The 22,581-nt window shown below is 43.8% G+C and overlaps 1 protein-coding gene and 1 pseudogene across 1 annotated transcript; both read right to left on the bottom strand.

The window, feature by feature from the left end:
• Positions 1-551: 551 nt before the first annotated feature.
• mcat (malonyl CoA:ACP acyltransferase (mitochondrial)) lies at positions 552-2,920 on the bottom strand. Its single transcript, XM_029665664.2, has 5 exons — positions 2,283-2,920; positions 1,945-2,032; positions 1,626-1,843; positions 1,277-1,414; positions 552-979 (listed from the first exon to the last, which is right to left on the bottom strand). Exons 1-5 carry the CDS (start codon positions 2,772-2,774, stop codon positions 707-709), a joined length of 1,209 nt encoding a protein of 402 aa, XP_029521524.1. The 5' UTR covers positions 2,775-2,920; the 3' UTR covers positions 552-706.
• A 252-nt stretch (positions 2,921-3,172) lies between these two features.
• LOC115132938 (differentially expressed in FDCP 6-like) lies at positions 3,173-17,198 on the bottom strand (annotated as a pseudogene).
• Positions 17,199-22,581: the final 5,383 nt, after the last annotated feature.

The raw sequence follows: 22,581 nt of genomic DNA on the forward strand, positions 1-22,581 counted from the left end.
GAGACGGACGATTCCAACAGAGATCATGACAACACACTGACCGTAAATATATATATTGATTGCAATTGCGTGTTGAGTGAGCGTTCGTGTGCAAAGGATTAGCATTTAAATTATTATAATTATCAACTGTGTAGTGTGTCTTTCCCAGCCTTCTCAGCCACACCCACTTCCTCATTTGTCTACCAAGCCGTCATACCGGTTTAGCCCACTAGGGCACATCCACTATCATTTCCTTATAACCGTATCTACTGTTTTATGCATTTCTGTGATTATTTAGTTCGTCAATAAATGATTAAGACAATTGATGTATGGATGATTCATAGTAAAGGCTGGGTTTGTGCCAACGATTTACGACGTTCGGAATGAGACTAACGTGAGGTAAAGAATGATTAATTCATTCGAAAACTAATTGATCAGATATTAAAATATCTGAAAAGTTATTAGGAAAATTATAACTTTAATCTGTAGATTTTCCTTGGTCCCCCGACTTCCTAGTTAATTACATTTACATGATTAAACTAAATCACATAATAATAATTACAGAGAATTGATTTGATAAAATTAGTCTTCACTTTAATGATGCCAAAGACACGACATGGGTGATTGTCAATGGGTGTATACTGTACAGTATGTAGACTGTACTGTATTGATACGAGTCTCTCCACAAATCCATGAGTCCGGTCTTACTCCTCAGACCATAATCCTCTCAGTCATCGTGGGTGGTGACGTCCACGTGTGTGTAGCTCTTGTAGGCCTTCATGTTGCACTTCTGCAGCATGGCCCCCAGCTGCTTCCCGGGGCCCACCTCATAGGTGTGGGGGAAGCTCTGACCCTGGGTCCTCTCGAACACCTCGTGGAGGGTCTGCTCCCACTTCACTGGTGACACCAGCTGCTTGGCCAGCTGCCTGCGCACGTGGCCCTCATGCATGTAGCGCTTGGCGTCCACGTTGGAGTACACGTTGATCTCGGGCCGACGTACCTAAGTTGGGATGGGTAGAGAGACTGGTTTGGTAAAGGATTTTTCCACTCCTTCACATGTATTTTCGCATTTATGGAGGGAAACTGTAAATGTTTTTAACCAGACTTATACAATTGACAATCTGTCTGTGGCCCATGTTAGGAATCAAATCTTGTAAACGCCACCATACTTCAAACAACACGACTGGAGATATTCTATACTTCACGTATGCTGGGTTTTGTTACGTCCTGGCTGCACAGTACATTGACCAACTGGAAATTGAAAATATATTATTGACTGATTGATGAAGTTCCGTACCTCCACCTGTCTGAGGACATCTCTCAGGGGCTCGGTGGCAGACTCCATCAGCGCCGTGTGGAAGGCCCCACTCACCGGGAGCGGCCGCGCACGCAGGAAGTGAAGTTTCCTCGAGTTCTGTTGTAGGAAGTCCAGTGCCTGAGGGAGGGAGGACAGGAGGAAGTGTCTGACTCATTCCCAATTCCACCCCTAGCCCCTTCCCCTAACCCATTTAGGTATATCTGAGAAGTAGGCCTATTGCCTGCTTGACTCTGATCTCAAATACATGTGAGGTACATAAAGCCAGGATGTTGTGGCCCAAGAGAGTGACCCAACTTCAAAGAATAATGACTCCCCATCCATCCACTACCTCTTTGTGGCCAGCGATGACTCTCCCGTCGGGGAAAAGGTAGTTGGCCACGCTGCAGACGGGCTCCTTGATGCCCAGGCTAAGGCAGTGCTCTCTGGCTTGCAAACAGGCATATTTGTACTTAGCCTGGGGCCGTCCCATTACCGACAGCATGCCGCTAGGGATCAGCTCTGACGCTTTCTGCATGGCCTCTGCCCGCACCTTCACCGCATACAGGGCTGTAGGATGAAAGAGACAACAAAATATGGCGACTTAGAATTATTTACCATCCGTTCATAATTAAGTATAGCACAGCATTGGATAGACGGTTGAGGCTCACCTTCTGTGAAATCCATGGCACCAGAAAACACCAGGGCTGCAAACTCTCCCACACTAAATCCTGCAGCAGCCACACAATTCTCAATGGCCTTGAGATGGATGAGGTCGCATATGATGGATGACAAGATGTGCGATGAGATTTGTTTGTGGAGAAATAAAATAATATCATTAGTATAAAACATCAGGGTGTCTAAAACATCAGGGTGTCTTAGGCTGTATAGTTAAACATATTTAATGTATGCTTTGCCATTAAATGCACACGTAACTATTTAAATAAGATGCAACTCACACAGCATCGGCGCATAAGCGGCTACAGACATGGCAACTACTGTGGCTTACCGCTGGGTTTTCGTGGTTCAGCCTCTCCACAGCCGCCAGTGATGTGACAAACACGGCGGGCTGACAGTGGACTGTCTTCATCAATTCCTCCTCTGGTCCATCTAGGCACATAGACAGCAAGTCGTAGCCCAGTATCTTCTGCGCGACGGCAAACATGTCCTTGACGTTTCTGTATTTCAGAAGCCCGCGACCCATACCCACGAACTGACTCCCCTGCCCGGGGAAGAGCAGCACAGAACTCTCGCTCGGTTTCCTTTTGGGTCTCCGTTGCTCTTCCTCCGTGGGCTCATTCTCAATGAGTTGGTCTTTGGTCTCGGGTGATGTTTGTGTCCCGTTCTGTGAGCCATGCTGATGGGGGTTGTTTGACACTTTCCTGCACAAGAAGGGAAATGACCTAAGCTCCGTTATTGAAGATGTCCTCATATTGAGGAGAGTAGCGCCTCTCATGTTGACTGATACACCTTTTCGCAGGACAACAACCTTAATGTGCATAATATTGCCACATGCAATCCCTAAATTTGGTGTCCACTGAAGCGGTTCGTAAGTTATAAGTTTACGGTACTCATATTATACACTCCCTGAGACTATCAATCGATGCAGGGCGCAGCCATATTGTTTCGGAGAGAAAAGTCGCTTTCAAATGACGTAGAACGACGGTCAGTGTTTGGGCGCGTTGCAGATTCACAAGATATCACACAAATACATCACAACACGCCAAAAATACTCACATTGAAATAGCAATCTTTAGTTAGAAATATTGCACGTGATTGTTTGAATATTTTTTCATTGCTTGGTAGGCCTACTTACCTACACAAACATGTTCAAGTTCAACTTCGAAAAAACATCAACCTGTATAATACTATATGTGACATATGGACATTATTAAGACATGTATTTGGATATATTTATTTGAAATACTAGTACATATTACATATGCATTTGAAATATGTCAATATATTAGGCATATGCGAGCCACAGATTTAAGACGCTACTTCAAATAGATTGCATTTCAAGAATAAAAGAGAACATATTTGCCTGTCCCGATTCTTCCTGACATGACACTTTTCCTTTCCTGACAAAAAATGGCATACATGAGTTTGTTAGACTGCCTTGTATCAAATAGAGAAGAGAGCAATCACGTTGTTCACACACTACATACTAGTACGCACACTTCTTTTGTACAGAAATTCAAACCTGTCGTTTATCCTCTGTATTGTATCATTTACAATGACTGTTGTCCCCTAGCAAGATGGAAATCTGAACAGTCAGTTCTTGAAGTAGTGTTTTGGCTACTGGGTCCACCTGCCAAGAATCATAGTCCTCATCATGGGACATGTTCGTACAGAACGGAATATTTTTTGTGAAGGAAGAAACAAAAATGTGCATTCTTATTGCACAGGTAGTATCTCCTCGATCAAAGCACTTTCTAAAGGAAGACAAATTCCCTTAAATTTATTTTTTACAGATCCTACTCATCTCCTAGTCAGCACTACCATTGGTAAAGGTCAGGTTCCTCCCCGACTACATTCCAGATCTTCAAAGCCTGGATTGGTATTTAACACATCAGCTAAGCACCTCAATTAATGTAGAAATCTGATGCCCGACTGCACAGTCGACAAAGTGGCACGCAACCATTGATTGATGCAATGCAACACCTGTACATCTAGTCGGGCAGGAACTCAGCCAGACTGTTGACATGTAAAACAACTGGGAATGTTCGACATTGCAGCCAACAGTGCAGACGACTGCCGAATGACTGATCTGCAAAGATCCTTGTGTCATAAATAAACTACAATATTATTTGTAGATCAGTCAGTCAGTCACAATTTACCCATGACACATCACGATCCCCCAGGCTCTGACAGGGTGAAAGCCTCCACCTGTTCCTGTAGTCCTTTCTCTTCTGTAGCCGATTGGCTCTCAAGTATTTGCTGAGTTTCTTGATTGGCTCTTGGTTGGAGTTTAGCGATAAACTCACTGCTGGCTAACGCCCCCTCCTGTTTCGAGCAAGTGATTTTCACTGGCAACGATGATAACTTGTCTGTAGCAAAAGATATGGCATACCATATTTAGTATATTTTATTGACGGTCCATCAAATCTGATTTCTTATTGTAGTATTTTCTTGATTTATTACAACAGAGAGAGAGAGAGAGAGACATGGCAGAGCATTACCCCCAGGAGCGACGGGTTTCATTAGGCGGTTGAGCTGAACGTTCCAGTGTCGGACATGGTTGCTGGCTTTACGAAGCTTCTCCTGAGCTTCCTACAGACCCAGAGAGAAGGAAACAAGGACATGAGAACACAGTTAAATCTGATGTCAGTTGCACTTTGTTTTACCATATATCATTTACAAGCTGTTATTGACTTATAGGTGCCCTATGCAACAATTCCACCTGCAAATAATTATATAAAGCTTTTTCACTGTGGACATTATGTCTGCCTAAAGTCCACAGGAGCAAGATTCCCACCTAAAAAGACCCTGAACAATAGCCTTATCCTGCTCTCCCCTCACCTGCTGCCACCTCTTCTCCTCTACCTCTCATCTCCTCTCCCTCACCTCTAGGTGTTGGTGACTCCTCTCTCGGGTCTCTCGGAGGCTCTGGAGCTCCTGGGAGGCATAGTGAAGGGCAGAGGGGGCCGGCCGCTCTTCCTTAACTCTGTTTGGGGCCTCCTCCCTGGGGCTGAAGTGGCGGGATGCCTCCTGCTGCTCCTGGAGGAGCAGACACTGCCTGCTCTTCTCCTCCTCTGCCTGCAGTACCCTGGGAAAGGAGAGGAAGGAGGACAACGGTAGAGAGACAGTAGAAAGGGAGACAAGGATAGATAGGAGGGGGATGAGGGATATAAGGACACAGAAGACAATTCTACTGCAATAGACAGGGACGTTTGGTGATCTGATCTGTGTCTTTAGTCTTGCAGCCATGTGTGTGTCCGTGTGTGTGTGTGTAAAATGGTGTGTGTGCCTGACTCTCTCCTCCATGTGGGCCTGTATCTCCGTGTTGAGATAAGTTTGTGTAGGCGTGTTACCCTTCTAGCTCCAGCCTGACTCTCTCCTCCTCCATGTGGGCCTGTATCTCTGTGTTGAGAGCAGCTTCCAGTTTCTGCTGGGTCAGCTCCAGCTCCTGGATCCTCTTCCTCTGCTGCTCAGCCTCCTTTTCCTTCTCTGCCATCTCAGCCTGCATGCTCTCCCGCAACTGGGGAACACACGCAATCAGGCAATCAGGCACGTACGTATACATGTACACCGGCTGCATTCTCTCTCACACACTAATCATTTATCTGGGGAACCTACACAGGTGCACTAATTAACCTCATTCTTCAGTACATTATCTTACCTTCTCTGCCTCGTCTAGCTGTCTCTCCAACTCTCTCTGGACCTCCTTCTGTTGCTCCCTCTCTTTCTCCTCCTCCTCCTCCTCCCCTGCGCCGTGCCTCCACCTCTCGCTGGTGCTGTGGGACACAAATACATGTTAGGTACTGTATGCATTACCCCCGCTTTCCTATCTCTCCTCTTTAATGTCTCACTCTCTCTCCCTCCTGCTCACCTGAATAATACTCTCTATCACCTGTCCTTGCCGTTCCTTTTCCTTCTCCAGGTCTTGAATGGTATGCTCTTCTGATTGGTTGCCGCGGCTGCTGCTGGCGCTCAGGCTGCGCTCCCGTTGACTCTGCTCGCGCTGGACCTGCCTCTTCAGCTTTAGTTCCTGGTGGAGGGAGGACTTGCGCTCACCCTGGAGACGGACGGCAGTCTGCAAGGCTGGGGGGAGAGAGGACAGACACACACAGGAAAAAAAAAAAAAAAAGGTGATGTTCCTTCCCTAGTGCTTTTCAACAGAGGGGTCTCCCAAATGTTTAAACCATTAGGTTAACAGGATATCCTCTTGGTCCGAGGACGACAATTAGGCTTGTGTCTCAGGCAGGGCGTTACACTTGTTCACATCCCCTCACCTTGGGTCCATTCCACCCTCTGTCTCTGGTCAGCGGCACTCATCTCATAGGTCTTGCTGGTGGTCTTCACACAAAAGAGACAACGCTTCCCATCCCTGTCTGGAATAGCCTAAGACAAAGAGAGGATATCTGGTGGTTGACTACCAGGGTGACATTGACTTATCAAGACCCCAAGTTCCACTCAGCTAATCCCAACCATAAATGATCAGTATTTGCATCAGGCTCGCAATAGGTAACCCTCATTGACTCTTGTTGTAATCCACATCCTAGTTCAAAATATAGGCCCAATGGTACATTTCTAGACAAGCTTGTATCTATACCAATTCAAGCTAACCCTATGGTATTTTCAAATCAGGGGTTACCAACTGAGCATAGTGTGCTGATATTAGAGTCTGATATGAAATCCTGCAGCTGTGGTGTTGGACTGATTCATGTAAATGCCAGAAGTTTGATCTTGAACTCTGACCTCTCAAACCAATGTGGACATTCTGGTAATATCTGAAACCGCAAAAATGGAAGAGGGAAAGAGTAAAGAACTTGGTCAGCCCTGCATTAAAGACCAAAAGTGGTTAAAGAAAATTATGATAAATAAAAAAAAGTATACCAGTTTCATTTAAGGACCAAAAATGGACAGCTGTGCCATATACAGTGGGGCAAAAAAGTATTTAGTCAGCCAATTGTGCAAGTTCTCCCACTTGAAAAGATGAGAGGCCTGTAATTTTCATCATAGGTACACTTTAACTTTGACAGACAAAATGAGAAAAAAAATCCAGAAAAATCACACTGTAGGATTTTTAAAATGAATTTATTTGCAAATTATGGTGGAAAATAAGTATTTGTTCACCTACAAACAAGCAAGATTTCTGGCTCTCACAGACCTGTAACTTCTTCTTTTAGAGACTCCTCTGTCCTCCACTCGTTACCTGTATTAATGGCACCTGTTTGAACTTGTTATCAGTATAAAAGACACCTGTCCACAACCTCAAACAGTCACACTCCAAATCCACTATGGCCAAGACCAAAGAGCTGTCAAAGGACACCAGAAACAAAATTGTAGACCTGCACCAGGCTGGGAAGACTGAATCTGCAATAGGTAAGCAGCTTGGTTTGAAGAAATCAACTGTGAGAGCAATTATTAGGAAATGGAAGACATACAAGACCACTGATAAGCTCCCTCGATCTGGGGCTCCACGTAAGATCTCACCCCGTGGGGTCAAAATGATCACAAGAACGGTGAGCAAAAATCCCAGAACCACACGGGGGGACCGTGTGGTTCGTGTGAATGACCTGCAGAGAGCTGGGACCAAAGTAACAAAGCCTACCATCAGCAAGGGCATTGAAGATGAAACGTGGCTGGGTCTTTCAGCATGACAATGATCCCAAACACATCGCCCGGGCAACAAAGGAGTGGCTTCGTAAGAAGCATTTCAAGGTCCTGGAGTGGCCTAGCCAGTCTCCAGATCTCCACCCCATAAGAAAATCTTTGGAGGGAGTTGAAGGTCCGTGTTGCCCAGCAACAGCCCCAAAACATCACTGCTCTAGAGGAGATCTGCATGGAGGAATGGGCCAAAATACCTGCAACAGTGTGTGAAAACCTTGTGAAGACTTACAGAAAACGTTTGACCTCCGTCATTGCCAACAAAGGGTATATAACAAAGTATTGAGATAAACTTTTGTTATTGACCAAATACTTATTTTCCACCATAATTTGCAAGTAAATTCATAAAAAAATCATACAATGTGATTTTCTGGATTTCTTTTTCTCATTTTGTCTGTCATAGTTGAAGTGTACCTATGATGAAAATTACAGGCCTCTCATCTTTTTAAGTGGGAGAACTTGCACAATTGGTGACTGACTAAATACTTTTTTGCCCCACTGTAGATGGGAAGAGATTTAATACACCAACTCCATGGCACATGGTTTATGAACTGATATACAAAACAATTAGATCATTTGTTTTGGTACTGTCCATATGTGGCTTGTTTTTGGTCACCGGTTCAGGAATGGCTGAAGAATTGCAACATTTACTTGGAGCTAACTCTGCAAATAGCACTGCTGGGTGATTTGAAAAGTCATAGACAATCAATTAATATAATAATTTTAGCAAAACTTTTTTATTTCATTTACAATCTGTAGAAACTATGAGAATAGAAAGGTTCAGAACTTTTGTGAAACATAGCACAGTTGAAAAATATATGGCAAATAGAAATCAAAACTGGATGGTGTTCAGAGATAGATGGGAGGGGTTGAGGGACACTTGGCTAAATAAGACTGTGCCGGATACTAATGCATCTCTAGCTGGTTATAATGTTTTGGATCTGACAGAGGTGGAGATGTCGCCATATTTACAAAGGACAACTTAAATGTTTCTGTATCTCGCACTACCGCTGTCCCTAAGCAATTTGAATGTCTAGTCCTACATGTGGCCCTTGGTGATAATGCCCAATTTATGCTAATGCCCAATTTATGCTAGTTAGAATTTATAGTCCTAATCAGAATAGAAAGAGGAGTGGGAGGCCCCGGTGCACAACTGAGCAAGGAGACAAGTACAGTAGTGTGTCTAGTTTGAGAAACAGATGCCTCACAGGTCTGCAACTGGCAGCTTCAATAAACAGTACCCCCAAAACACCAGTCTCAACGTCAACAGTGAAGAGGAGACTCCGGGATGCTGGCCTTGTAACCAACTTCAGTGCCTAGAACTCTGAACTACAGTCAGGTCAAGACCCTGGTAAGGATGACGAGCACACAGATGAGCATCCCAGAGACCGTTTCTGATAGTTTGTGCAGAAATTCTTCAGTTGTGCAATCCCACAGTTTCATCAAGTGTCTGGGTGGCTGGTCTCAGACGACTCCGCAGGTCAAGGTCCCTGGATGTGGAGGTCCTGTGCTGGCGTGGTTACATGTGGTCTGCGGTTGTGAGGCCGGTTGGACGTATTGCCAAATTCTCTAAAACGTTGGAGGCAGCTTATGGTAGAGAAATAAACATTACATTATCTGGCAACAGCTCTAGTGGACATTCCTGCAGTCAGCATTCCAATTGCATGCTCCCTTAACTTCAGATATCTGTGGCATTGTGCGGTGTGACAAAACTGCACATTTTAGAGTGGCCTTTTATTGTCCTAAGCACAAGGTACACCTGTGTAATAATCATGCTGTTTAATCAGCTTCTTGATATGCCACACCGGTCAGGTGGATATTTTTGTTCAGTATGTATACCTTTTTTCAAGGATGAGTGATAACAAGAGAATCATCCAGCCCTTTGGGTATCTAACTACACCCCCATATGCCATGTCTTGAAATATGCAGACAGATTAACAGACATAGCGCTGTTTCAGCAGCTACACTTGTCTAGATGATGTGCTATATTGTTTACACCATAAGAATCATTGTGCTGCCTTATTTATTGACCCGTCAAAAGTATTTGATACTGCTGACCATTTCTTACTTGTACAAAGGTTGTGTGAAATATGTTAGATCAGCCATCTTGCAGTTGGTTCAATAACCATCTAATGGACATGACACAACTTGTACTGACGTTATCAAATCTAGCTTCCTCAATATTATGAAAGGTTTGCCGCAGGGGTCGATTTTTGGCCCCATTCTCTTCACTATTTCTATACATAATATTGGTCTCTCTGTTAAAACCTGTAACATTCATCTCTATGTGGATGATAGTTATTTACTCCTGTTCCCCCTCTTAACAGCAGGCCATTCATAACCTTCAACATGGTTTTGACTCCATTCAAAAATTGCTTACTGATCTTAAACTAGTGCTAAATAATAATTTTAAAAACGTGGTTATGTTGGTCTCCAGGTCTCGTAATATTAACTTTGAGGACCTACATATTTGCACATTGACTACAGGAAAAGGAGGACCGAGCACACCCCCATTCTCATCGACAGGGCTGTAGTGGAGCAGGTTGAGAGCTTCAAGTTCCTTGGTGTCCACATCAACAACAAATTAGAATGGTCCAAACACACCAAGACAGTCGTGAAGAGGGCACGACAAAGCCCATTCCCCATCAGGAAACTAAAAAGATTTGGCATTGGTCCTGAGATCCTCAAAAAGGTTCTACAGCTGCAACATTGAGAGCATCCTGGTTGCATCACTGCCTGGTACGGCAATTGCTCTGCCTCTGACCGCAAGGCACTACAGAGGGTAGTGCGTACAGCCCAGTACATCACTGGGGCTAAGCTGCCTGCCATCCAGGACCTCTTACACCAGGTGGTGTCAGTGGAAGGCCCTAAAAATTGTCAAAGACCCCAGCCACCCCAGTCGTAGACTGTTCTCTATTACCACATGGCAAGCGGTACCTGAGTGCCAAGTCTAGGACAAAAAGGCTTTAACAGTTTTTACCAAAGCCATAAGACTCCTGAATAAGTAATTGCATTGTGAGCCCCCCCCCTTCCACAAGCCCTCTTTTTACACTGCTGCTACTCTGTTTATCATATATGCAGTCACTTTAACCATATCTACATGTACATACTACCTCAATCAGCCTGACTCTGTATGTAGCCTCGCTACTTTTATAGCCTGTCTTTTTACTGTTGTTTTATTTCTTTACCTACCCATTGTTCACCTAATACCTTTTTTTGCACTATTGGCTAGAGCCTGTAAGCAAGCATTTCACTGTAAGGTGTTGAACACCTGTTGAATTCGGCACACGTGACAAATAAACTTGGATTTGATTGAAGGGAGCCCAAATTGAACAAGACTTCCGTTATAAGTACTTGGGTGTTTGAATTGATAAGCTGTCTTTAAAAAAAACACACACATTGACAAACTGACACGAAAGTTGAGAATTAAGATAGGATTGATTTTTATATAAAAGAAACCAGCCTCACTTTGGAAAGTAGAAGGAAGATTGTTCAAGCAACGCTTCTCCCAGTACCTGATTATGGTGATGTAATCTACATGCATGGGGCAGCCTCTGCTTTAAAAACGTTAGATTCAAACTAGCATTCAGCACTTCGTTTTATCACTGGGGACAATGTTCCGTACACATCACTGCATTTTGTATAGATCCGTTGGCTGGGAGTCTAACTACCAGAAGGGTCCAGCACTGGCTACTTTTTGTACATAAAACAGTTCTTCAGGGACGCCCCCAACTACATCAGCTCACGTATTAACTGAAGATGCAGCCATTTTCAGACCCGCTCTCTGGACCGACTGCTTCTGGAGGTCCAGCTCTTGGAATAGCCTTCAGGTCACCTTGAAATTACACTCACTGCTCTCCACTGGACAGCTTAGATGGAGTTTAAGGGAGGTGATGTGAGAGTTGTGTTTGTTTTGATTAATCCTGTTTTATTTCTTGTATTGATATTTCTTGTATGTTAATGTTCACAGGGATCCCTTTCAAAATAGACCCTGGTCTCAATGGTGACCCACCCTGTAGAAATAAAAGTTTAATGAACAAAATAAAAAAACATGACCAGAAGTATGTGGACATCTGCTCGTCGAACATCTCATTCCAAAATCATGGGCATTAACATGGAGTTGGTCCCCCATTTGCTACTATAACAGCCTCCACTCTTTTGGGAAGGCTTTCCACTAGATGTTGGAACATTGCTGCAGGGACTTGCTTCCATTCAGCCACAAGAGCATTTGTCAGGTGGGCACTGATGTTGGGCGATTAGGTCTGGCTCGGAGTCTGCATCCCAATTAATCACAAAGGGGTTCGATGGGGTTGGAATCAGGGCTCTGTATAGGCCAGTTAAGTTCTTCCACATTGATTTTGACAAACCATTTCTGTATGGACCTGGCTTTGTGCACGGCGGCATTGTCATGCTGAAACATGAAAAGGTCCTTCCCCAAACTCTTGCCACAAATTTTGAAGCACAGAATCGTCTAGAATGTCATTGTATACTGTAGCGTTAAGATTTCCCTTCACTGGAACTAAAGGGCCTTGGCCAAACTGTGAAAAACAGCCCCAGACCATTATTCCTCCTCCACCAAACTTTACAGTGGGCACTATGCATTTGGGTAGGTAGCGCTCTCCTAGCATCTGCCAAACCCATATGTCTGTCGGACTGCCAGATGGTGAAGTATAATTAATCACTCCAGAGAACACGTTTCCACTGCTCCATATTCCAATTGCAGCGAGCTTTACACCACTCCAGCAGATGCTTGACATTGAGCATGGTGATCTTAGGCTTGTGTGCGGCTGCCCGGGCATGGAAACCCATTTCATGAAGCTACCAGACAAACAGTTCTTGTGCTGACGTTGCTTCCAGAGGCAGTTTAGAACTCAGTAGTGAGTGTTGCAATTGAGGACAGAGGATTTTTTGCAGCTGGCGGTCCCGTTCTGTGAACTTTTTCCGGCTGGGCCGTTGTTGCTCCTAGACGTTTCCACTTCACAATAACAGCACTTACAGTTGACCGGGGTAGCTCTAGCAGGGCAAAAATATGACAAACTGACTTGTGCCAAGTTGAATGTCACTGAGCACTTCAGTAAGGCCATTCCACTGCCAATATGTTTGTCTATGGAAATTGCATGGCTGTGTGCTCGATTTACTTTTATGTCCACATACTTTTGTATATATAGTGTACTTCTCAGTCTCAGGTACACAGTAGCAATTCACTCAGCCATTAACAAACAAATTGAATTACCCTAGCCAAGATTTTTTCTACCGGTTTTGTGGATTGAAAGATAAACCAGAATAACAAGATTACCTCCACAACACAATACTGGTCCAATGGAATCTCTCCCTTCTTGTCTTTCAAGTCCTCGCTGGCGTAGTAGGCCATGAAGGATGGCCTGAGTACAAACCAACGCTCCATCCAGTTCCTGCGCACATGTCCCTTTTTCCACATGTAACCCTGCGAGAGAGAGAGACAGACCGAGAGAGAGAGGGATCGATCATTGTCTCTGTAATGTGAATTTCATTCAGCGCAAACACACATATACACACACATAAAAACCACCCACACACACAGCCCCACCAACTCACCCTCTTGAGGACGTTGTGGTACATCTCCAAGAAGACCTGGTCCAGAGCCAGACTGAAGGCACCTGCATTGCTGACCCTCAGCAGCCTCCCGGCACCCATGTGATCCAGGAACACCCACACCGACATGCCCTCCTCCTGGACAGAGTCATTTTGGGATAGCAGGTCCTCCAGGGGCTTGCCGTCCCACTCCTGGTTCATCGCAGTGGAAATTTTCTTCATTAGGTACTCCACCTGCGTGTGTGTGTGCGTACAAGTCAGAAAAGATCTTTATCCTTCTATGGGTGAATTTGCTGAGACCCATATTCAGAAAGTGATCTAGTAAAGGGATAATGCTGTGGTCAGCAAGTTGCAACACATCTTCATAAAGCCTGCAGATGTTATCAACAGGAAACCAAACCTCCCTCATATTGGTTTATTCTACTCTGACCTCCTGCTTAGGGGGAGGAGAACAGGAAGTAAGGACCTAGAGTAGAGATATTTTAGCAATGCACCGGAGGATGGTGCATCAGCCTCCACTGAGCAAGGGGCTAATCGATAAACATACCGTTTGTATACTGCAAGCGTCAAATCACACAGTGTAGTCAAAATGACCACTGGACTGCATAACTACGACTATTCTCTTACTGTTTATATACAGTACTGTATGTGTGTCTATTAACCCTCTATTCTCCCTCCCTCTTCAGCTCTCCCCCTCTTTTTCAGATGAACTATTTCCTCCCTACCTGTACATCTCTTTTCTCTCTGAAAGATACTATCTGGCTTTATATTTAAATGTGCCAATGGAGGTCAGTCTCTCCCTGGTCCCCTCATCCCGCCAACCCCCTCACCTCCTGTGGAATCATGATGAGTGGGTAGTGGTCCTCCGACAGCAGGTTGAAGAGACAGAAAAGTTTGAAGCAGTCTCTCAGGGAGCACAGCAGCCCCCCCTGGCCACTGGTAGGTCTGTAGTTTTTCTTCATGGTCATCATCCAGCACAGGTCGTCAAACGTCTCCTTGTCGTATGCACCCTCTTTGACCTGGGTGCAGCACACCAGGGTTTAATTTGTTCATTAGTACTGGTAAAGAGTTTTAGATGTTAAACGGATAGTTCACCCAAATGACATATTGGTTTCAATACCCTGTAAGCAGTCTATGGACAGGGTAAGACAGCAATGCATGCTTCGGTTTTGCTCACAGGTTAAAGAAACCAATATGTAATTTTGGGTGAACTAAGATCAAGATCAGGTGCAATTCATCTCCTGAATGGACTGGAATTCACTCATCTCAATGTGAAAATCCTCAATTGAGTATGATGGGATGGTTACCTTGGCCAGTATGTATTTGTTGAGGTAGTTTACCTTGGCCAGTATGTATTTGTTGAGGTAGTTTACCTTGGCCAGTATGTATTTGTTGAGGTAGTTTACCTTGGCCAGTATGTATTTGTTGAGGTAGTTTACCTTGGCCAGTATGTATTTGTTGAGGTAGTTTACCTTGGCCAGTATGTATTTGTTGAGGTAGTTTACCTTGGCCAGTATGTATTTGTTGAGGTAGTTTACCTTGGCCAGTATGTATTTGTTGAGGTAGTTTACCTTGGCCAGTATGTATTTGTTGAGGTAGTTTACCTTGGCCAGTACGTATTTGTTGAGGTAGTTTACCTTGGCCAGTATGTATTTGTTGAGGTAATTTACCTTGGCCAGTATGTATTTGTTGAGGTAATTTACCTTGGCCAGTATGTATTTGTTGAGGTAATTTACCTTGGCCAGTATGTATTTGTTGAGGTAATTTACCTTGGCCAGTATGTATTTGTTGAGGTAATTTACCTTGGCCAGTATGTATTTGTTGAGGTAATTTACCTTGGCCAGTATGTATTTGTTGAGGTAATTTACCTTGGCCAGTATGTATTTGTTGAGGTAATTTACCTTAGCCAGTATGTATTTGTTGAGGTAATTTACCTTGGCCAGTATGTATTTGTTGAGGTAATTTACCTTGGCCAGTATGTATTTGTTGAGGTAATTTACCTTGGCCAGTATGTATTTGTTGAGGTAATTTACCTTGGCCAGTATGTATTTGTTGAGGTAATTTACCTTGGCCAGTATGTATTTGTTGAGGTAATTTACCTTGGCCAGTATGTATTTGTTGAGGTAGTTTACCTTGGCCAGTATGTATTTGTTGAGGTAGTTTACCTTGGCCAGTATGTATTTGTTGAGGTAGTTTACCTTGGCCAGTATGTATTTGTTGAGGTAGGGCATGTAGCCATGTTTTGACACCGGTCCATCGTCATCGTCTTGGAAGTGTTCCTCCAGTGCTACGGGGTCGTGAGGGATGTTCAACACCGTGTACAGGTTGTGGGAGAGAACCTGCGACATGCACGCACACACACACACACAGAGAGAAATGAAGAAAATGCCTGTGTCAAAGGGAGATTCTCAATTGGTTCACTCAACTCCTCTGTCCTCAGTTGTCCTCTCCTCTCCTCCTTTTGAAAAAGCGAGAACACTCCTCTGTTTTAAACTAATTGACACAACTAAGTGATCCTCGAGCACTCTACAACTTAGTGGTTTCCGGGTCACCAAGGATAGAGGGCGGAGGATTCGAGGAGAGGATGGTCTTTTGGCCAACTGAGAATCTCCCAAAATGACCCTTTAAATGTATAATGTTGCTGTCAATATTACATCTGCGATTCCTATATTTGTATACAGTATGTAAGTGGTTACTGAATGAGTTCACAACTTCTAATCATCTCAAATCATATGAAAAAACAAAGCGGTCAATAAGAAAAACCAAAGCAAGCAGTGTAAACAACATTGCAGGCCTCTGACTGACTGACTGACACACACACACAGCCCCCTCGGTGTGAGCATGTCTGAACACCTGCCTGCTATTTCCTGGGATTCTCACCAAAGGGAGAACACAACTTGTTTGAACTCGACAGGCCAGAGACGGAGTGAAGGGGAAGATGACTGAACACACAGCACCGTCTGTTTCTGTTGTACAGTAAACTCTGATATGTTGTCATGTGTACAAGTTGACTGCAGTAAAGGGAGAGGGCCAGTCCTGGACTTTGAAAAGAGGGCATAGGTGACTATCGGCTGACTTTAATGCTCCCATTTCTGTGTGTAGGCTGCCGCTGTTGTGATTACTCACTGAAAGAGCGTTTCATGGATACACACTCATGAGGGTGTATCCATGTGTTAAAGTCACCAATGTATCCAAATTGTTGTGAGTGAGAATGTTTTCATCTGCATGTTTCTCATACTGAGCAGTATTCCTGCATGATCCGTGCAAATTATTATTTTTACTGGTGGACTGTTAACTTTATAAATAGTATACATCCCTAGATTCAAGCTGAATAATGTATATAGGCTAATATAATAACTTGTAAGAGGCTAACCATGTACTTTTTAGGCTATCTTGATCAGATCTTCAAACCTCAAAATGTTTGTTTAAGGTTATCTAAACAAACGATGTGTATATTATTATGTGAACTGTAGGCTATGAGTAACATGCTGGCGCCAGAGGCACAGAAGCAATTCAACACCCATTTCCTGATTATAAAGCTCAGCACTTGGAAATATTACACTTCAAATCTAACCTTCAGCTGGGACTTCGATACCTTGCCGCATTTCTCCATGTCCAGCGATGTGAACGCGTACCAGATGGATTTGAGTAGTTCGGATTGTAGTTCCATTGTGGAGACAGACATATTTGCGTCTACATTCCGAAGCGAGCGGAGTTGTGCACAGCACAGTGATATCAGTATTGCAAACTGAAGTGGAAGCACTTAACGAGAAGGCGAACAGGACACGTTAAGAAAAGGGGTGGAGAAGAGAGGAAAAATTATGTAACCAAAGTAAAATACTACCTACCTTATAAACCTATAATTATGTTTTAGGTCACTCAAAGTTAAAACTTGGAAAGACTTTGGAAAACTCTGGCATCCTTGTAAATTATTGACCCCTCTCTTTCAAGTGGGTGGTGGTAAATTAAACCCAGCTTTTGGTTGATGTCATTGATAAACATACGCGATATGTCTTTTTCCCAACGCAGTTAAGACAAAACCACGCCCCGTTATTCAGAGAGGCGTTCTACTACGCTCCCACTGGCAAGCTCGTGTTGTTTGAAGTTATATTATCATCAGTAGTCTATTATCAGGTAAAATCATATGCTTACAATTCATAATTTCTCAAATATGTATTAGCTAATCATTTAGTCGAACAAGCAATGCTACAGCCATTGAATCTGTCTTTGAGCGTTAAGGGATGTTAATGAATAGTTTGGTCCATCCCCCATGTTATTATATTTTTCCATCTTGAAATACAAGGGTAAATGTTATTAATCAGTGACTGAAATTTCGCGCTTTGTGATATTCACTTCCGGACTTCGAGAGCGCTCAAGGCTTTGTAGAACACCTGTTATTCAGAATAACTGGGCGTGGTTTTGGCTTAACTGCGTTGGGAAAAAGAAAGACGCAGTCGGCGTTATCACCCACCCGGCTTACATCCCCCAGCAGCCACTCTGGGTTTGAGTCATACTCTCACACGTCCACAAACTCACAAGTTGATTCCTTAAAAGTAAGCGGGTGACTGTAGACCGGAAATTATGAGCGGGCCCGCTCTACCTTGCCAGTCCAAATAAAATATTTAAATATTGATAGTTTATTTGACCGCGACGTACGCGGACAGAAATACGCATCGATCTTAGGTAAAGCATCCGCGCGAGCGAAAAAGCGCCCTGCTCTCTCAGTATGTGTAGACCATGTATCTGATGCTGTCTGGACCAAAAGAGATTGACATGTCATACTAGTTATGTCCAGCCATCGTCAGATACATGGGCTACACATAGAGGGGTACTGTTTCACTCGCTCGAATGCTTTCTCCGCAAAGATAGCAGAGAGGGTGAAGCGAGAGTAAGACAATGCGTTTTTATGGGCATAATGTGCAGACATAATAATCGGCTGCCTTCCCCGCGTTGGGACAAAGACTACCATTGGTAGGGCGGAGACAGGAGCGTCTCGTCATTATATACAGATCTCTTGCGAAATGGAAAGGAGGGTTGGCGGGTGCACAGTCACTGTTAGGATGCTGAATTCCCCTAAAGTAAATTGAGCTTCCACCAAAATTCCTGTCTAAATAAAACCATTCGAAATATTTCACCAGGGAGGATGAGGATCATTAGCTTCTTCTTTTTTTTCTCATTTAAAAAAAAAATAGCTGTGGACAGGGGAGCAGCCAGAGGGGTGTCCGGAGTGGCACTGGACACCCCTGACATCTGATTGGCCACCCTGGGTGTCACCCCAAAATTTAATTCGCTACTGGCAGTTTGATGCTGATTGACATCTCATTTCACCTCTTGTTGAAAGAAGCATTTATTTTGATGTTCAGCGGCTCCATGAACTCTTTTCGCGATTGGCGAAAGCATCATATTTGAAGTAAATTTTAAGGTTTAGCAACGGGTTTTGGTTTCCTGAACAACTTTTACAAAATTTGAGTCGCTGTGTAAGTTCAAGTTAGACCTTTGGCTCCATTAACAGAGAGTTAATCAGATAAGAGAGATCGGTCCCAATTTAGCCTAACATTATGTTTACATCTGTGCTAGTAATTCACCCATATACAGTGCAGTGTCGTAAGTTACAGTATACAAATGTTTAGCTAATGTGGGATAACTATTAGGCTACAGCTGTCTGTGTTCAGCAAGTTAACATTCAGCAATTTCAAATCCACTAACTCAGTTAGATTTCCGTATCAATCTGTTAACATTACTTAAATAGGAGAGAGAAAAGTGTTCGGGACAGACCGTCTACTCTCCTTGACTTTGTTGTGTTTCTAGAACCTTATAAAGAGGTCTTCCATGAGCGATTTCGACTTTGTAAGATTTCTGTTGATTAAAACCCACCTTAGGACAACAATGGTTGATGACAGGTTAAGTCACCTCGGAATTCTCTGTGTTGAGTCAAGGAGGGCACGCTCCCTCAACATGGATGAGTTTGCAGAATTATGTTGTTTTAAATCTACCTAGGATCATTTGGCATTTAGGTGGTCCCTCTGGTCATGATTAAAACCTGCACTGTGTACTAGCTAGTACACTGACATTCTAAAATGATAAATCCAAAGGGTATCATGTCACACAGACTTAATTTGGTCTTGATTAGGCCAATTCCAAAACTTTTCTTTGCTATTAGTTAACATAATATAAACTCAGCAACAAAAGAAACGTCTTCTCACTGTCAACTGCGTATATTTTCAGCAAACTTAACATGTGTAAATATTTGATGAACATAACAAGATTCAACAACTGAGACATAAACTGAACAAGTTCCACAGACATGTGATTAATAGAAATGGAATAATGTGTCCCTGAACGAAGGGGGGGAGTCAAAATTTTAGCGATGTCATTTACAAAATAGCCTCCAATACCCTACTCAACAAATTGGATGCAGTCTATCACAGTGCAATCCGTTTTGTCACCAAAGCCCCATATACTACCCACCATTGCGACCTGGACGCTCTCGTTGGCTGGCCCTCGCTTCATACTCGTTGCCAAACCCACTGGCTCCAATTCATCTACAAGACCCTGCTAGGTAAAGTCCCCCCTTATCTCAGCTCGCTGGTCACCATAGCATCTCCCACCTGTAGCACACGCTCCAGCAGGTATATCTCTCTAGTCATCCCCCAAAACCAATTATTTCTTTGGCCGCCTCTCCTTCCAGTTCTCTGCTGCCAATGACTGGAACGAACTACAAAAATCTCTGAAACTGGAAACACTTATCTCCCTCACTAGCTTTAAGCACCAACTGTCAGAGCAGCTCACAGATTACTGCACCTGTACATAGCCCACCTATAAGTTAGCCCAAACAACTACCTCTTTCCCTACTGTATTTAATTAATTTATTTTGCTCCTTTGCACCCCATTATTTTTATTTCTACTTTGCACTTTCTTCCATTGCAAATCTACCATTCCAGTGTTTTACTTGCTATATTGTATTTACTTTGCCACCATGGCCTTTTTTTGCCTTTACCTCCCTCATTTGCTCACATCGTATATAGACTTGTTTATACTGTATTATTGACTGTATGTTTGTTTTACTCCATGTGTAACTCTGTGTCGTTGTATGTGTCGAACTGCTTTGCTTTATCTTGGCCAGGTCGCAATTGTAAATGAGAACTTGTTCTCAACTTGCCTACCTGGTTAAATGAAGGTGAAAAAAATAAAAATAAATCACAGTCAGTATCTGGTGTGGCCACCAGCTGGTGTAAGTACTGCAGTGCATCTCCTCCTCATGGACTGCACCAGATTGGCAAGTTCTTCCTGTGAGATGTTACCCCACTCTTCCACCAAGGCACCTGCAAGTTCCCGAACATTTCTGGGGGAAATGGCCCTAGCCCTCACCCTCCGATCCAACAGGTCCCAGACGTGCTTGATGGGATTGAGATCCGGGCTCTTTGCTGGCCATGGCAGAAAACTGACATTCCTGTCTTGCAGGAAATCACGCACAGAACAAGCAGTATGGCTGGTGGCATTGTCATGCTGGAGGGTCATGTCAGGATGAGCCTGCAGGAAGGGTACCACATGAGGGAGGAGGATATATTCCCTGTAACGCACAGCATTGAGATTGCCTGCAATGACAACAAGCTCAGTCCGAAGATGCTGTGACACACCGCCCCAGACCATGATGGACCCTCCACCTCCAAATCGATCCCTCTCCAGAGTATAGGCCTCGGTGTAACACTCATTCCTTCGGCAATAAACGCAAATCCGACCATCACGGTTTTGTCTGGTGAGACAAAACCGTGACTCGTCAGTGAAGAGCACTTTTTGCCAGTCCTGTTTGGTCCAGCAACGGTGGGTTTGTGCCCATATGCGACGTTGTTGCAGGTGATGTCTGGTGAGGAAATGCCTTTCAATGGGCCTACAAGCCCTCAGTCCAGCTTCTCTCAGCCTATTGTGGACAGTCTGACCACTGTTGGAGGGATTGTGCGTTCCTGGTGTAACTTGGGCAGTTGTTGTTGCCATCCTATACCTGTCCTGCAGCTGTGATGTTCGGATGTACCGTTCCTGTGCAGGTGTTGTTACACGTGGTCTGCCACAGCGAGGACGATCAGCTGTCTGTCCTGTCTCCCTGTAGCGCTGTCTGAGGTGTCTCACAGTGCGGACATTGCAATTTATTGCCCTGGCCACATCTGCAGTCCTCATGGCTCCTTGCAGCATGCCTAAGGAGCGTTCATGCAGATGAGCAGGGACCCTGGGCATCTTCATTTTGGTGTTTTTCAGAGTCAGTAGAAAGGCCTCTTTAGTGCCCTAAGTTTTCATAACTGTGATCTTAATTGCCTACTGTCGTGTCTTTGGCTATGCCGGATTAAGTGATATAACATGCTATTCTATAAAATATTTTCTCCGTAATTAATATTCCCTGATTGAGCTAATTATGTAAATGTAATTAACTAGAGAGTCGGGGCACCACAAAATAATATTTATAGAGCTGTTATCTTCCGAATAAACTCTTAAAGACCTAGTAATATTTTACATCAATAGCAGTCAATATTAATCGTCACCTTAATTCAGTCTCATCTGAAAGTTGTAAATTCTTGGTCATCTTCACGAACCCTGGTTAACAAGTTGAATCAGCAATACAAAATTGGGTTTAATTATTTATTTACTAAATACCTAACTAATCACACAGAATTACATATACACAGAATGAATTATACCTTGATTACAAAGTATGTCATAAAGGAAAACGTCCCTAGCAGGCGGAACAGATATGACAGCTTCTTACACAAAAGAAAAGGGTCTGGGTCTGAGTGAAAGAGCGGGAAGACTGAGGAACAAAAGGGAGAAGCTGTGCTATTTTAAATACAGTATCTTATGCATTCTAAATTACCTCCCATTTGGAAAAGGAAAATGCAATAAATATTTACACTGAGGTGCACTTCGGTAGGTTGGTGGTAGATGGAAGGCCGTGTTGCCAAACCGAGTCCTTTGTCCTTTGAAGAATGTCTCTGTTAGTCAATTGGATACGTTGTAGTAACGTCGTTGTGTGGTAGACAGAATACTCTGTCTGTTCTTTCCTAGCCTGCGTTTGCAGCTGCTGTTGCTAACTCAACGGCTAGGAGGTATCACTTCTGTAGTGAGTAAGAGTTCAAAGTTCATACCATTCGCAACCAAAGCTCACGCTGAGGTTGGCTTAGTTCTGTAGTTGACATGTTAGTCCTTTTAACGCAGAGGCTGCAGACCTCACGTACTTGGAACAGGAGGTTATATTGTCGTCAAGGCTTTATATAGGAAGGGAGAGGAGGGCGTGTTTGAAAAGTTGTATAACCCATGTCCCTTCACAGGGGCGGGCCACTGATTGAGCAGAGCCCTAACCTTATGAAAACCCAAATCTCTCATTTGGAAGCTAAAATTACATTTTATCTCTTCACCAA

This window comes from Oncorhynchus nerka, linkage group LG8 (assembly GCF_034236695.1).
Source record: "Oncorhynchus nerka isolate Pitt River linkage group LG8, Oner_Uvic_2.0, whole genome shotgun sequence".
Taxonomy (NCBI): Eukaryota; Metazoa; Chordata; class Actinopteri; order Salmoniformes; family Salmonidae; genus Oncorhynchus; species Oncorhynchus nerka.

Bases quoted from the DNA above. Each gene is read 5' to 3' on its own strand.
- mcat (XM_029665664.2), bottom strand. From the start codon at position 2,774: ATGCACATTAAGGTTGTTGTCCTGCGAAAAGGTGTATCAGTCAACATG. The intron at 2,033-2,282 runs GTAAGCCACAGT...ATCCATCTCAAG, and splicing joins TGAACCACGAAAACCCAGCG to GCCATTGAGAATTGTGTGGC. The intron at 1,415-1,625 runs GTAGTGGATGGA...TCCCTCCCTCAG, and splicing joins TCATCGCTGGCCACAAAGAG to GCACTGGACTTCCTACAACA.